Below are 16,495 nucleotides of genomic sequence, written 5' to 3' on the forward strand. Positions count from 1 at the left end.
CTGATTATTCAGCAATAAACCAGGTATTCCCCTTGTGCTGCTCAAGTCCAATATAGGGCTACTAAGCTGAAAGTCATCTTGGAGCAATGTGCATCATGTCAATGACACTTCCCTTCTATTACTGTTAATTTTGGGGAATATTGCTAAAATTGCATACCACAAATGTTATAGGTGTCAAAAAGAGGAGGCTAGTATAATGGATTAAGACTTAGACACGACGGCTAGCAATTTGTCCTGGTTACGATCAGAGCAACACAAGCTGAATAGTTCACTCATCTGAAATTTAAGAAGCTCCAGACATGTGGCCCACCGACACATCACAAGCAGTACCTACCATTAGTAAGCTGGAGAGAGTTGGGGTCTAAAGCCAAGGAAGTGTTTTCAAGCAAGGCGTTTTTCTGGAGGATTTCAACAATATAATCTCGGAAATCACCAATGGTGTACACAACCGTGGGATTATCCTCTATGCCCATAAAGGAGTTGTCCTCCACCTTGTTGGAATGGAGGTTAATCAGGTCCCAGGTGGCATTGCTGATGGCTTTTCCATCAAACGTAACGGCATAGTGAACTTCCACCCCACTTCAGTTGTACAAAGAGAAAGAGAACACAGATGAGAGATCCAAGGTTTTCCAACAAACAGCACACACGCCCATTGATTTTTTTTCCCAAGAACCTTTGTTAATATAAAAATATATTGCTTTAAAGGGTTCTAAATAAAAACAGGTTTATTCTTTTCACCACACTTGCGTCTGCCTGCCTGTGCTTCCCAGTGCTGCACAGTTCTCCAGGCAAAGGCAACCAGAACCTGACATCTGGTCCTGTCCCAGTCCTGTATCTCCACGAGCAAACGGCAGACAGACCACAAGCAGACCAAACCACTGGCTTTCTGCCAGCATCACTGATGGGCCCACCCAGCACGCAGCAGTTGGAGCAAGGGTTTTAAGATCATGCCAATGATGGGAAGGGCTCTGAGATACAAAAACCACCAGGAAAAAACAGGCTGTATATAGTAGCAATCTACAGAATTGAAGAGTGATCCCTGATCACTGTCACTGTGCAGCGTCAATCTGCTTGAAATAGTATCTTTAATAGCAATGATTTAATTTAATTATATAATACAGCTGTTAAGTGGGAACATTTTTCCAGACTCATTTGATCACACATTCTTGAACTAAATTCTATATCTATGCACAGATTAGCTTTTTTGATATTAACTCTCCTCCACGTTCTTAATCTTTGTTTCCTGATGGATGTCCTTTCCCTCATGGCAGTGTAGGCAGCAGTCAGGTTTACCTTACACTGGGCATAAGCACAAGGGACCTCTAGAACATACACAGGGCACAGCAAGAAAAGGATGTCATCTTTGAAGTGTGTGCTCCCAAGACAGCTTGTCCTCATTTCACAAAGCTGGATTGGATTGCTAAAGTAATGCCTCTGGTCAGAGAAGTCTCCGAAGCCCCAGGTACAAGAGAGACATAACAAGCAAAAGCACTGACTAAAACCAGGAACCTGCTGGAGCTTTGCTGCTGGCTCTGTCATTGAGATGAGCCCACCGAAGGCTCACCATGGGCACGGCAGAGATGGAATACGGCACACTCCTTAGAGTTGACATTCGGATTTAATACAGCTCTGCCATCAGTTGCAGTTAATAATTCCTAAAGAATAACTATGACACCACCATCTGTCTGGAAAGGGCTAAAACATCTGGGGCTTGGAACTTAGGCTCTGTGAATAGTTGCATGCAACTTAGCCTGCAGAAGTGCAGGATAGGAGAGGGTGGCTTTAAGTCACTACTGTTTGTGAAGAGGTCTGTTTTCTAACCTTTCTTTGAAAATTAAAATGCCCATTCTTTGTAAAACTGTGGAAACTGGTTAGGCCTTTGCTGAGAAATACACAAAAGAAAGTAATACACCTAGTAAGTTAAAGGCTGCAGTTCATTCTCTGCCTTGTGAAATTCTTAAAATACTCGAGGAAAATTTTGGATGCTTTACCTGCATATGTCTGATGAGAAACAAGTCCAGACTTCTTCTTCTTCTGCTAAGGAACCCTTATAAAACTACTGCTAAGCTGTACGGCACCTCTGGCCTTGAAGCAGCTAAGCCAACTGCCTTTTCTGGAGAACTATGGTTTTCTCATGTACTGTAATTTCTGTAGTAATCATCTTCCTGTATTTATTAAGGACTTTGTTGCAAAGACCTTGAGTCATCATTAAGCAAATTTGTTTTCTCCAGAAAAGAGACTTCTGTACTTCAGCTAGCCCAGTAGTTGACTTGTGTTTCAGAAGACTTTTCCCAAGTATTTTTTATGTAATTTAGACATAAATAAACAAATCAGGTTTATCCATAATCAAAACAAAGGAGTTACTTGCAGTTTCTGGTAAGACCATCCCCCCACCCCCAAATATTTATGCTGGAAAACTATGTCACTCTGGAGCCAAAACTATAAATCCCCAAAACAGCGTCCTCCAGTTAAATCTGTTTTCCCATCTGTATTATGACAATAGCTATAAAAAAAAGTTTGTCTTTACCTGTCCTCCTCAGAAGAGCTGAATATAGAAACAAAAAACAACAAAACCTGTTAAATTAATGTTATAATTTCCTTTAAGTCTTCTATCTTTAATGAATCTACTTTGGTGTTCTAGAGGGCATGCAAATTGGAAAAAGCAAACAGCAAAATGGTTGTAAATTGCATAGATATTGCCCTACACTGCAAACCATTCTGCTTTGCTGAAGTGAGGTACTTCCCATCAGTCACTGGCAGAGTGGAGCCATCTCAACGCATGGCAAATAATCCAGCTAAATTGCCACCAGTACCAAGAAAATCCAGGCACACTAACTCTACCTAAACCTTTACTTTACACACACTTTTTTTCCTCAGTCATGCACCGCAGAGGTCTGGTGCTTGGCCAGGGATACCAACCTTTTTTATTTGCCTTCTCAAATGAAGCAGGAGCATGCAAGCAGATTAGGCTGCAGATACCAAGATGGAAGGTTTTGCAACCTTCCAGCCTGCGAATCGAACACAGTCTGGAGTTCAACCATAAAACTTCCCTCGCTGTAACTGTTTCCTTACCTGCATGCATTCCAGCTAGAATATTACAGCAAACTATTTCTAAGAAACGCAGTTTACAAAGTCTTGAAGAAAACACAATTTAGATTAACTTGTGAACAGCCTCATTATGTTCTGAAAGTTACATTGTAATTTGTGATCCATGTACCCAAAACTCAGACATCAGGCATTTGATGCATAACATGCAGGATCCCCTTTTTCCTCAAATTAATTTAAAGTGTCATTCCAAAGCACAAATTGATTTGAGGAAACCAGTCTTAAAAAAAAATATTTGTAAGAATAGTTAAATCACTGCATATCATTTATCAAACATTTCGCCCACCTTTGATCAAAGAGAGAAAGACCTTTACATATCTCAGACAGCAACTTTTAGAGTTATTATCCCAAATGAACATTAATAAGCTTAAACAAAAATTTAAATACACTGCATTTTTCCAAAAAGGGTTTTTGGTGTTCTTCCTTGTTTAACACTAGGACATGGCAACAATACTGAAGGATTATCAGCTATCTAATTTTAAATTAGAAAAGACCTCTCACAAATTTAGGATAGAACCTTGAAGAAGAATGCCTTGTTTTAAAATCAAGGCAAGCACACCACGTGAGACACTCCAGTGGATGCCAGGAGCCAAAAGGAGATAATTATATTTACATACAGTTCTGTATTTCTATTTCAACCTCTGTATACAGAGGTACAAAATATAAAAGCCCTCATCCTTTGGTTAAGACACCCCAGGGACTCCCACATACATGCCCGATGTTCTTCTAAGTGTGGTGCTAGCACATCGCGCCATCACACATGATCAGTTTCAATCCCCACGTATGCATCAGTATCATTTTACCTGTAATCCAGGACATGGATGCTCTTGTATCCAGGTAGTCCTTCAAATACACTTTCAATCTATTTTGAGGGGAAAACAAAGAGCTTAATACAGATTTCCTCTGCTTATTTAGTGAAAAAAGCCTCGAAATGTATCTCATCTGTTACATCTAACAGGTTAAAAATGAGTGAACATTCTCTCTATAGATAAACAGGTTCTGGTGACATTGTTTCACTATTGAAAAAGTACAAAGAACAACATGCAGCCTTCCCCAAGATCTGTACCGAAGCATTCAAAGGGGGGAAATTCAAAGAGACTCTGCAGAGATCTGCCCTGCCCACAGCAGGCCATATTCTTTCTTTTATTTAAGCAGCACAAACACTTCTCTGCCCAAAAGTTTTCTGATACTTCCCAGACCTCTTTGGATTAAAAAGAATTCAGGAAAATGCTTTGTACCTTAGCAACTTAAATTAGAGGTGCAACCTCCTAAAGAAGTGGCTGCCAGAGGAACAGGGACCTCTCAGACTTTGAGAAGGCACTAATGCCTCACCCAGTGCAAAACATGGCTGCCATTAACATACGAAGGGCTCAGCAGTGACTCGAGTGATACTCAAAAACAAGACGATTGGGGGCAGCAAAATGGCAGCATGGCCAGTCCCAATTCAATAGCCAACTGTGTTACACAAGACAAAAACAAGGAACAGAATACTGAAGGTTCAATCCCAGTTTGGGTGGGTTTCTTTCCTCCCAAAAGATCCTTGCCAGTTGAGGATTATTTTTTACTCCTCAAATTCTTCTTCCCCTCCCCAGTCACCCTATTTTTAAACTGTCTCTGATGGGACTTAAAACAATCAATGTGCTGCCGACTTACTGTTTTGCAAGAGCTTCTTTATCCAAGCACAGAGAAAACCAGGCAAGGGATCAAAGGAGTGGAAGGTCCGTGTGCCAGGTGGACGCTGTCCCATCTGACATTTCTTCCACACACACTATGGCATTGCTACTTGGCTACACAACTAGGAAAATTAAGACGTCTAGTCTACGCTAGCAACTTGTGACAGTTGTGGTGATGCTTTTTGGCTGCAGTGAAGAGTATATCTCTTTCCCACCTGGCCCAGGATCTGGCATAGGATTAGCCCTAGTAAAAGGGGTTAAAGAGAGAGCCCCCAACTAAATGGGACTAAGAAGGTAGCAAAGCTAGAGAAAGCATAAGCCTCTCATGGTGTGCTGTTGTATGGTACCCTAGATGCTTCTCCCAAGAGAAAGGAAAGACAAATTCACTGCCCCAAGAAAATAGTGGTAATGAAATTACCATCATAATAGAGCAAAAATTTTAAATGTTGGAAACAATAGGGAGAGGGAAGTTGGGAGACAGCACTGTGATTGTGCTTTAAATATGCATTTGAGTATTGGTGGCTAGTAATTTTATTTGTAGCATACAAACAAAACTGTCAAATTTCCATTAAAATTAACTTGAAATCAATTTTTAATAAACCAGGCATATATGTACTTATTTATATGTATATGCAGATATGTATTTTTTCTTTCAAGTAGGTGCCTAACAGTCTAAGCCATGATTCATTCCCACTGACGCCAGTGGGATTTAAGCATGTGTTTAAGAACTGGCTGGAGCGTTTCAAAACGTGCCGAAGCGAGGAGCCTAGGTTTCAGAGAGCACCTCACTGCCCTGCACAATGACCCACTGGAAGACAGGTTGCTCCTGCGCCGCAGTAATGAGCAAGTTCTGCTCTTGCGACTTCTGGTTTCCCAATGTATCACCTACTCTCTATAGGCAGTTTCTTATAGAGTCCAAAATCCAGACACCGCGTAATCGTTAGGATGTGCTACATCCCATTTCAGTGGTCGCGGTCTGTAGGAGACCCAGAGCCAATGCTGATGGACCTGTGTGCCTTCTGCCTGCCCTCCACGCTAGTGCGGCGCTATACCTGAATTACTGGAGCTGCCTACCTCAGCACAGGATGACGGCTCTGGCCAGCAGTCAATTTGGGTCATGCCACTTGAGAGTGCAGGCAGGCTGGTTTGCTAAGACCCTCAAATCACATTTTCCACTCCCCAGTTTCAAGCCAATTGCATTATAGAAGAATCTGAACTGTACAGTGAGATTAGAAAGCAATGAAATAAACTCTAGGCAGACTGGTTGTGTTAAATGTATCTTTAAGATTTTTCAAGTCCCAAAAGTTTAAGAACTAATGAAGTGGCATCAAGAAACAAGAAAGAATCTTGTCAGTTCTCTGTGAGTTTAAAAGCTCTAGTGCAGTAAGACTGACAGGGAGAGGCGCCAAAAAATTCTGAAAGGATTGTAAGGGCAAAGGTAGCTCGGGTAGAAATAGGTCTTTAAAAAGGACTAAAATAAGTGGAAATGTTTTTCATGTATTAACAACATCTGGCTTAGTTTCTTTTGCTAACACAAAGCAAAGTAAATTAAGGAAATCAGAAAATGAGGGGGAGAGAGCAAGCAGTCCCTCTGAAAGGTTCCATTTAAAGTATGTCCCCATTCAGGGGTTTGGCATAATTTTCTGATCCTCCCAAAAGCATACTTTTACCTCTTTTGCCTGCAAAAATGATAGCAGGCTATTTCATGAGAAACACTAAAAGACAACTAGAGTAATTTGGGCTTGGCAACTGGTGTGCTACACACGACATACGGCACTCTGCTTCTTCCAAAAGGCAGCATGTCAGACAGAATGGTGCAGTCTTATCATGGGGGAATATTTTCCAGCCTGCAACAAAAGCCCTAAACTGGTTCTGCAAAGCCCATGAGAAGACAGGCAGTCCTAACATGGATGCTACGTGCTGCAACTGGTTTTCAGAGCCAGCAAAAAGAAAAGGAGGCCAGGGAAGCTAATTACCTGAGAAATGAATTGTTCTGAGAGCAGCTGACGCTTCACAGCAGCTGGGTCCCTCAGCTCCTCACTGTACTTTTCACCAACAATCAAAATGCTGAACTCAATCATCTGCTCAGTTACAGGTCTCACTATTTTCTCATCCTGCTTCTTTATCTCATTATTGATCTGGAAAGAAAGGAAGAAGGAAGAAAACAAGAGGTAACAATTTAATGCTTTTTGGTTTGCCTGTTGTTTGGGGTTTTTTTTCCCCCCAAGAAATAAATCCTTGTTACTCACCACAGACCAGATTCCTTCCTGTCCTGTAAAAAGCATCCTTAGATATGTGTATGTACATAACAGTCCCCCAGCCATCAATAACACATGACACTCCAAAACTTGGGTCCAAACATCTTTCTTATGTGGCCCAGATTCCTTCCCAGCTCCTGCATACCTGAAGGTTTCTCTGGCTCATGACAGGGCCAAAAACCTGAGCCATCTCAGTAAAAGCTGCATGGACAGGAATGCCTCCAGGCACTATTGGTGGGCCACACTGATGGTCACAGATATGCTTAATGACAGGTGAAAACCGCAGTGCAAAGCACAGTGTGCTCACTTGAGCTGTCAGCATACCTGTTTGCCTTGCACTATAATGGGGCACTCACAAAGCCTCAGGGACAGGGGTGGCATCTGATCAGGCAATCTACTAAGCAGGAACACTTAGTGAGAATTTTGTATGGCAGATAATTCTGGTTCCCATTTGCACATCTTTAGTGCAAGGCCAACTAATTGACCTCAGCTACAAACAGAAATCCAGTTGTATGGGATGTTCACAAGGAAATTTAAAGTACAACTGTGGATACACAAACTTGAGCCCCATCAGCAATAGACTGTTTTACCCCAAATTTACTCATCTATCACTAGGCTCCTACTTGCTATCCCACCTGGAAGACAAGTTACCATTGCCAAGATCTATATTTGGGACAACACCCTGTGCTGTTCAGCCTCAGTAAGTGAAGGTTCCTCCCAGATATACAACAGGCATTGGGAGATCTACAGGGGCCTCTGCTGAGCTGAAGTGGTGGGCTTCGAATGGTAGGTCTACAGTCGCCAAAGAACCACACGGTAGTGGCTGTACGATGCACCAGGGACGCCTGTAGCTATCATGGTTGCCACAGGCATCAGTGAATTCCAAGTTTTAATCTAATTTGAATGACTGAGCAACACAGGAAGAACACTCTCTGCTTAGTTGCCCAGCATTTCACAACCAGGACATTGTTCCTTGTGGTACGCTGAAATTCATGAGAAAAACCAGATAGGTTTGTGGTTTTGTTCTAAAACAATAAAATGAGATTTGTGCAGGAGGGAAGGGAAGGGAGGGCTGGCTTCAGTTAACCTGAGCCAAACAGTCTTTGGCTATTTACATGCAGTTGTTGCTTTTTCCCCATTAAAAAGGAAAAGAAAGTGAGCCAACCAACCAGACCACTCCAGCGACACTGCAGCCTGCGTTATGTACGGTGCAGGAAAGGGAAAACTCTTTCTCCAGAAAGTTTAGCTGCCATCAGTGAGCAGCTTGTACATAGTTTAGGGGCCCTCTAAAAATTATCAGTTAAATTCTCATCCTCCTCCCCTTCCCTTTTTTTACTAAGTAAGCATAACCTCAGTTAAGGACCATAACAACCGGCACAGTGCTTAAAGCCAGTCAGCATGTGAGAGTCACATGCATAGCAGCTATATACGCGCTGCTACTGTAAGGCTGTTGGCAACGCTATGTAGCTTCAATCATTTATCAGTCCCCCAAAACCAAAAGCACAGCCAACGTAGAGCACTGATGATGAGCTCTGCTCACTCTTGGTCTTGTAACCTGCCATGCATTTTGGCCGTCCAAAGCAATGATGAGGTGTGCTGTAACTGTATAGGGTGAAAACACCATAGCAGCAGCAGCAATCTAATTCTGGTTTCTTTCTGATTTACTGAGTGCCCTGTTCTCTGCTCAGACAGAAATAGCTCAGGCAGCCCCATTTCAAAAAAGGAATAATGGTGTACATGGGACCAAACCACAGGTCTTCTTGGTACATCATATAAATTCAGACCCTGGACTGGAGTCAGAAGCTGTCTGCCTGCTCCATTCTTGGAAGAACAGTATCAGACCTCCAGAGCCAGCCTTGAAAGCTCTAGAAGAAAGTACAGTTTGGCCCAGCTTTGTTTTGTGGCCACACTACTTACAGAGCAGCGCAGAGCGAAACCCAGTACCATAAATCAGCTTCCACTTGAGCCATGTGCAGCTCTGTAAGCTTCTCCGTAAATCCACTGAGAGCTTCCTGCTTATAAGCAAAACAAAAGCCAGCTGATTCATATGACTGGTGTGCAAAATCTCCTTCATTCATGTAGGCCCGAGAATACTGTAGTTAGAAACTAGAACTTAGGCTTAAATTTTAACGTAGAGAAGCTGTTTCCTGGAAGCAAATACTTCCCTGGGACCCATGTAGCGGCTGGCACTTCTGAATTATGGAGGCATTTTTAAGTACTTGATAGAGGCTTCCCTGTCTTGGGAGTTTGGCTTCAATGTCAAGGTGAGGGTAAACAAAAGTTCATCTTTGGTAGCAGAGGAAAAGAAGCAAAAAATAGAAGGAATCTTCAAGGCCACCTCTCCTCTGACCTAAACAGCTGTACCACACACACCCTCAAAACACATCTACAGCATTTTATGGTTGTATTGGTTTTGCATGGCAAGGGTTTGGGAGTGGGTGTGGCTATAGATAGGCATCTGTGAGAAGCTGCTAGAAGCTTCCACTGTGTGTGTCAGGGCTAATACCAACCAGCTCCAAGATGGACCTGCCACTGGCTGAGGCCAAGCCCATCAGTGCCAGTGACAAAGCCTCTGGGATAACATAGTTCAGAAGGGGGAAAAAGAGAGCAGATTGAGAATATGTGAAACAGCTCTGGAGACCCCAAAGTCAGTGAAGGAGGAGGAAGGGGAGGCACTCCAGGCACTGGAGCAGAGATTCTCTTGCAGGCCGTGGAGAAGATCATGGTGAGGCAGGCTGTCCCCCCTCAAGCTCCAGGAGGATGACCGTGAACAGATATCCAGTTACAGCCCATGAAGGACTCCACAGTGGAACAGGTATATGCCTGAAAGGGGCTGTGACCAGGATACTGGCAGGACCTGCGGACCTATGGAGAGAGGAGCCCATGCTGGAACAGTTCATGAAGAATTGTCTCCCATGGGAGGGACCCCAGGCTGGAGCAGGGGAAGAGCATGAGGAGTCCTCCCCCTGAAGAGGAAGGAGCGGCAGAGACAATGTGTGATGAACTGATCGCACCCCCCATTCCCTGCACCACTCTGGGGGAGAAGGTAGAGAAAATTGTTAGGTAGGAAAGTGGCTTTAAGATTTGGGTTTATTTCTCATTACTGTTCTCTAATTTGATTGGTAATAAATGAAGCTAATTTCTCCAAGTCAAGTTTGCTTCACCCACAATAGTAATTGGTGAACAATCTCTCCCTGTCCTTATCTTGACCCATGAGCCCTTCTTTTTACTTCATCTCCTCTGCCCAGCTGAGGAGAGGAGCATTCTCTCTCACTGTGGGGGAAGCAGCATTGCAAAGCTTCTACAAATGAAAAATATCCACCCAGCAAATTATTTTAAAACTTCCTAAAGTTGCCCTGTTTTTAGGCAATCTTCATTTGTGTTAACTCACTGTGCTAACACCACCTTTAAGTGCTAGGAAACGGAAGTGACCACAGGCAGTGTTATTTAGAAAAGGCAACAGAATGCTGAACCGAATGGGAAGCAAACGCTCACGGTAGTGTCCGCATCTTCAGTCGCACGGACAGTACCACCCGCAGGACTCTCAACAGACATCTCATGAGGGGGAGGAACGTTGGCAGCTGCATCTGTGATTGGAAGAGAGCAGTATTACTTGGCTTGGGGGTTTTCGTACCCATGGACACAAAGATAACACGCAGCAGTAGTTCAGCAAGCACAAAGCAACGTAAAATTTGATTCCTATTCTCATCATCGTGACAGAAACAATGCAGGAAACGCCTCAAGAACTTGAGAAAAATATCAAATGCACTAATCAGAAGATAATGCTAATGCTCTGCCTAGGCAGATGTACTCTGGCGAACATTAAGTGCAGTAAAAAGTGCCCAGAGCTAATTTCTCAAGTAGAATTTTAATGATTCCTAGGGTAACAAAATATCAGCATGTAACATAATGCCAGATCACAAACAGCATTATTTGGGATGCAAAAATTCACAGCTCTTTCTCAAATCCAAGCGCTATCAAATTTCACAATTTTCTAGTGATTCAGAATCAGCCTTGAGAGGAGTAAGATGAAAACTGACCTCTTAATGTGGTAACATCAGCATCCGAAGCTGGAGTTGAAGTCTCACTGCTGCTAAATAAAAACAAAACCAGAAATTGAAGTTGGACATGGTGGGATAGATTTTTCAGTTTTTGATTAATTTGTGATTCTGCTGCCACAACAGAAAGCACTTTTGCAGAATAACTTTGTTGTAACACTGCTTTGCCAGTAGCCTCATAAAGACTGGGGCTTTGCAATAATTCAGTTGTCTTTTGCAACTCAGACAGGTCACTTGCATCACACAACAAACTGTAGGCCTCTCCGGGCTGCTAGCCTCCTTACATTCCAAACTGACTTGCAGTCCCCCCAAAAAACACTTTTTGCCTTCTAGCAGTTCTGTAAAGGAAGCAAATGCAAAGACCACAGATAAAGCACAAAGATAATGGGGAATAGTCTATAAAATGCTCGGTGTTTAAAATACTCTCCGGTGCGCTAGAAGACCGCAACTGTACCGAAATCAGTGCAAGAAGGTGGGTTCTTCTCATCGCGACTTTTACCCTGCTTATTTGGAAATCTCCCAAAGGCATCAGTTTCCAAAGCCAATTATTGCAGTCACACACACATAAAACAACTCTAGGCAGAATGTGGAAAAGAAAAACATTTCAGATAAAAATCATATGAAGACTGACAGCCTCGAAGAAAACTAATAGCTTTGACACGGCTCTTAGAGTAAGCCCAAACTCCTTGGGGCCAATCCTGTTATCCCTCAGCAGCTGTCGGGTTTCCAAGAATGGGAGACATGCTCTAACAGAAATAAATCTTTCTTGAATGAAGAAATATTTTTCAGCTTTGTCATATTTTTAATATACAGAGCCTAATCTGTAAGATTGGAGGTTTAAGTGCAGGTAGAGAAACTGAACTTGAGAATTCAGAAAACCCTGAAAGCTGACTTGATTGAGATATTCCTCTCACTTCTAAAGGAAGTCCTTTTTGTATTGGTGGTCGTACTTGTGCCATAAAATAAGCATTGCAGCAAGGAGTCACAGGCTGGTCTGCGTTGGAAGGGACCTCAAAGCCCATCCAGTCCCACCCCCTGCCATGGCCAGTGACACCCTCCACTAGCCCAGGCTGCCCAAAGCCCCATCCAGCCTGGCCTTGAGCACTGCCAGGGAGGGGGCAGCCGCAGCTTCTCTGGGCAACCTGTGCCAGGGCCACACTGCTCTCACAGGGAAAAATTTCTTCCTAACTTCTAATCTAAATCTTCTAGTTTAAAGCCATTACCCCTTGTCCTATCACTACACTCCCTGACAAACAGTCCCTCCCCAGCTTCCCTGTAAGCCTCAGTCTTTGTTGTAATATACACAAGTGCTGATACTACCTGAGCCATGCCTCCTAGCCTTGCCAGGTTAGCTTTTTGATTCACATATTTGATGACTGGTTACGCACTCTGCTGTCTAGCAAAACTCCAGCCAAAGTTGATGGATATTTTGCCTCCTTCAGGACATACAATCAGTCTCTGTATCAGTCCAAAAAAATCAAAGGCCTCCAGCACCACCCAGACAACCAGATCCAAGGTTACATGCTAAAGGTACCAGGGCACAAGCACACAATCACACGAGAGACAGTTTCACTGAGTTAACATCTCAAACTCTTTCTACCCTTGCCCCTAACAGACATGTAACACTTGCCAATAAACAGACCTGAAGACAAATCTGATGAATTTTTCTACATAAGCCAAGAATCTTTTCACTCACCCTTTCCCCAGAGGCACAGGCTAGTCCCACGCATAATGATTAACTGTACCAAAATTCAGTAAGTTCAGGGAATTTTAAACTGACAGGGTGAGATCTACCTAACAATTATAAAATATTAATGGAAAGTAAAATATTCTCCAGATGAACACAGCAGAAAATACTTACTCAAGAGTTTAAACAAAACCTTCAAGTATTTTCTCAAGCAACCAAAGCCAATGAGCTATACGCAAGCTTCGAAATGTACAGTTATTTGTGTCTGCTTCCATCTCGTGGACACTGGTACCTGTTTGCAGCCAGCACAGTGCAAGGTAATCCTCCACCAATTTTTTGATAACCTCAGTAAATCTTGGAATGACTTCCAAGCCTGGAAAGCCAAAATTTACTGGGAAGGATAATTTAGATGACGTATCCTCTCCTATTCTCTCTGCCATTGCCATCACATGTACAAAGAGTCACAAGGAACTCACTCAAAAACTGCAAAATTCTGCTAAAAAACAACCTAAAAATTCTACATTAAAAGGATTTAGATTTTTCTTAAGAATGGTGTTTATATTTTAGAATGCTAGTTATATTCTAGAGATGTTTAGTTTCCTTACTTGTTTATGATCTTAGAACTAAAATGAAAATTATCACTTCATTATTAATTGGTTAGATGAAATATTTCCCAATTACAAATCACCTACCTCCAAGGATGCATTCCTCTTACCAATTTCAAGAGGCATTAGATTACACCCCTACCAGAGCCTCACCAACTTACAGCATGCATAAATAAAGCATTTTAGCACACCATATTTAACGATGGTATGTTCAGAAGCAAATATGATTTTGCTTTTCAGGAGGGGTGAAACAATCTGGAATTTTATTTATTACAAGCTCTTTGGTATAACTAAGGTTCATCAAGCGCAAAGGGATCATAAAGTCACAGAATAGTTTGGGTTGTAAGGGACCTCAAGGAACACCTAGTTCCAACCACCCTGCCACGGGCAGGGACAACCCCCACTAGCCCAGGTTGCCCAAAGCCCCATCCAGCCTGACCTTGAGCACTACCAGGGATGGAGCTTCCACAGCCTCTCTGGGCAACCTGTTCAAGTGCCTCACCACCCTCATAGTAAAGAATTTCTTCCTAATGTCTAACCTAAAACTGCCCTCTCAGCTTGAACCCATTACCCATTGTCCTACCACTGCGTTCCCCAATGAACAATCCCTCTCCCACTTTCCTGTAGGATCCCTTTAAGTATTGGTAGGCCACAATTAGGCCTCCTCGGAGCCTTCTCCTCCAGGCTGAACAAGCCCAACTCTTTCAGCCTGGCTTCACAGGAGAGGTGCTCCAACCCCCCCAGTCGTCTTTGTGGCCCTCCTCTGGACTCACTTCCAACAGCTCCATGTCTTTCTTGTACTAGGGACCCCAGAGCTAGACACAGTACTCCAGGTGGGGTCTCACAAGAGCAAAGCAGAGGGGCAGAATCACCTCCCTTCACCTGCTGATGCAGCCCAGGTCACAGTTGGCCTTCTGAGCTGCTAACGCACACTGCCAGCTCGTGTTGAGCTTCCCCAAGCCCTGCTCCTCAGGGCTGCTCTCAACCCATTCTCTGCCCAGACTGTAGCTGTGCTTGGGATTGCTCTGACCAATGTGCAGGACCTTGTACTTGGCCTTGAACTTCACGAGTTTCATGCAGGCCCACCTCTCAAGCCTATCAAGGTCCCTCTAGATGGCATTCCTTCCCTCCAGCATGTCAACCTCACCACACAGCTTGGTGTCATCAGCAAACTTGCTGAGGATGCACTCTATCCCACTGTCTGTGTCACCAACAAAGATGTTGAGCAGTGCAGTGCAACAGCTCTGCTACAGGATTTGTAACCTTTCTCTTTAGCTGAAGTGCTCAAACCCAGGTATAAACATGACATATCAGCTCCCTCTTCTTGGGAAGGGGACAGTGAGAAACATGATTTGCTGTGGTTAAATAATTTAGGCTCCGTGCTTTAACCTGAGAATCACAGGACTTGATAGAGCTGTCCTTGGGTCAGTGCCCACTATACTTCAAAGGGCCTCCAGGCACTCCAGACCTCCAGTTGCTGCCTTACAAAGCACTAGTCTCCCATGAATCCCACATTATCCCTGCCAGCCTCTTGCAGAGGTCTGCTGTAAGTTAGGGCATCTCGAAAAGACCTAAAAGGCCATCTGACCAACTCAGGTGTGGACCAAATTTTGTGGTGGGTTAGTGTTGTATAAGGGCCAGATGCCCACCCCAGGTGCTCTCTCATGCCTTCTTCTCAATGAGACAGGCAAGAAAATCAGATTAAAGAGTTCATGGGCTGAGATAAAACCAGGAGAGTGCTTACCAATTACCTCCACCTCAAGGAAAATTAAGTTATCATATATAAATAGATTTGGATACTGAGAAACAAACATTAAAACACCACCTTTCCTCCACCTTTTTGGAGGCTCACCTTCACTTTTGACGACTCTACCCAGTCTGGGCTCTGTGGGGGCAGCAGTTCCTTCAGGTAATATCTACCTGCTTCAGCACGAGTGCTCCACACCCTGCAGGGAATACTTGCTCCAGAATGGAGTGTCATCCTCCTCTGCCTTGAAGTTCCCTGTGCTGCCACTTCTAACCTGTTTTATTCCTTACCCTTTTCCCTGTGCAGTGCTTCTTCCCTTCTTAAACATGTTTTCCCTGAGGTAGCAGCAGCCCAGCTGCAGGGCTCAAACCAGGCCCTGGGGCACCCGGGAGAGTCTTGAAAAGCAAGGTTGCTGCCATTTAGAGCATAGCCAACCATCACCTATAAGCACCAACAGGCTTGCCAAGGCTGGGTAACATGTTCTTACTGATACTGAGGAGCTTTTCAATACAAGACCTCAGTAGCTAATCAATTTTCTGACAAAATTCTAGCTCAGAGCTGGCTGAAAATGAAAAGCAAGGGCTTAAATAACACCTAGTAAAACCCAAATCCATCTAACCAATTAAGACCAGCCAAGTACCAAATTTGGTCAAATTAAATGTTAACAGTTTTTCTCAGGAGGATCAAAAAACTGTTTTAAGAAACTATACTGCCTATAACTGACCTTACTCTACACACAATCTTTTCTGCTCATGGCTTTACTTGAATGGTGAGGTTTGCTTTCTGTTTGCATCCATTTCTTTTTGCCTTCTATTCCACTTAACATTTTATTTTTTCAAACACCCACTTTATTAATCTCCTAAAAAAAGCAGCAATAACTAAGTATCTCTAAGGAAGCCACTCAAAATGCACGTGACAATGCATATACTGATTTGCCTGAATACACTGATCTTGGAGGCAAATATGGATTCAAATTCCTCTTCAGTCACACCATTTAAAATACTGGGGATTTTTTAAAATTTCATTTTCCCCAGGATTCATTCAGGCTTTATTTTTAACTACACCTACACAAGCAAGCCACTCCAGGTAGAAGGACCTCTTTCAGCAAGAGCTTATTGTGAATTTGAGACACATACATATGAAATGTAATTTCTATTGTCCTACCTGCATGAGTGATGGCCTGGACCACCTTGGCTGAGCAGTAAGCAAAATATAAAAACATATATACATGTGTGGAGAGGCAGGAAGGCATTCACACAAGCAGATGTCTACGCAGCAGAACGAACAACACTTCACTGTGTTTCCTTGGCAGAAACAACCAGTTTCAGATCACAGAGCTCCATTAGACACCTGAATCAAGGC

General features: G+C 43.3%; 1 protein-coding gene across 1 annotated transcript in view; it reads right to left on the reverse strand.

Moving 5' to 3' along the window:
* IMPG2 (interphotoreceptor matrix proteoglycan 2) overlaps window positions 1-16,495 on the reverse strand; it is a gene marked incomplete at both ends in the record, with an annotated part of 56,286 nt that overhangs the window by 13,255 nt on the left and 26,536 nt on the right. Inside the window, 6 exons of the mRNA XM_084276867.1 lie at window positions 335-579; window positions 2,528-2,545; window positions 3,909-3,967; window positions 6,755-6,916; window positions 10,532-10,623; window positions 11,077-11,123. Of these exons, the coding sequence (XP_084132993.1) occupies window positions 335-579; window positions 2,528-2,545; window positions 3,909-3,967; window positions 6,755-6,916; window positions 10,532-10,623; window positions 11,077-11,123 (623 nt within the window). The remainder of the gene's footprint in view (window positions 1-334; window positions 580-2,527; window positions 2,546-3,908; window positions 3,968-6,754; window positions 6,917-10,531; window positions 10,624-11,076; window positions 11,124-16,495) is intronic.

The sequence above is a fragment of the Gallinula chloropus genome (genome assembly GCF_964237585.1).
Source record: "Gallinula chloropus genome assembly, chromosome: 1".
NCBI lineage: Eukaryota > Metazoa > Chordata > Aves > Gruiformes > Rallidae > Gallinula > Gallinula chloropus.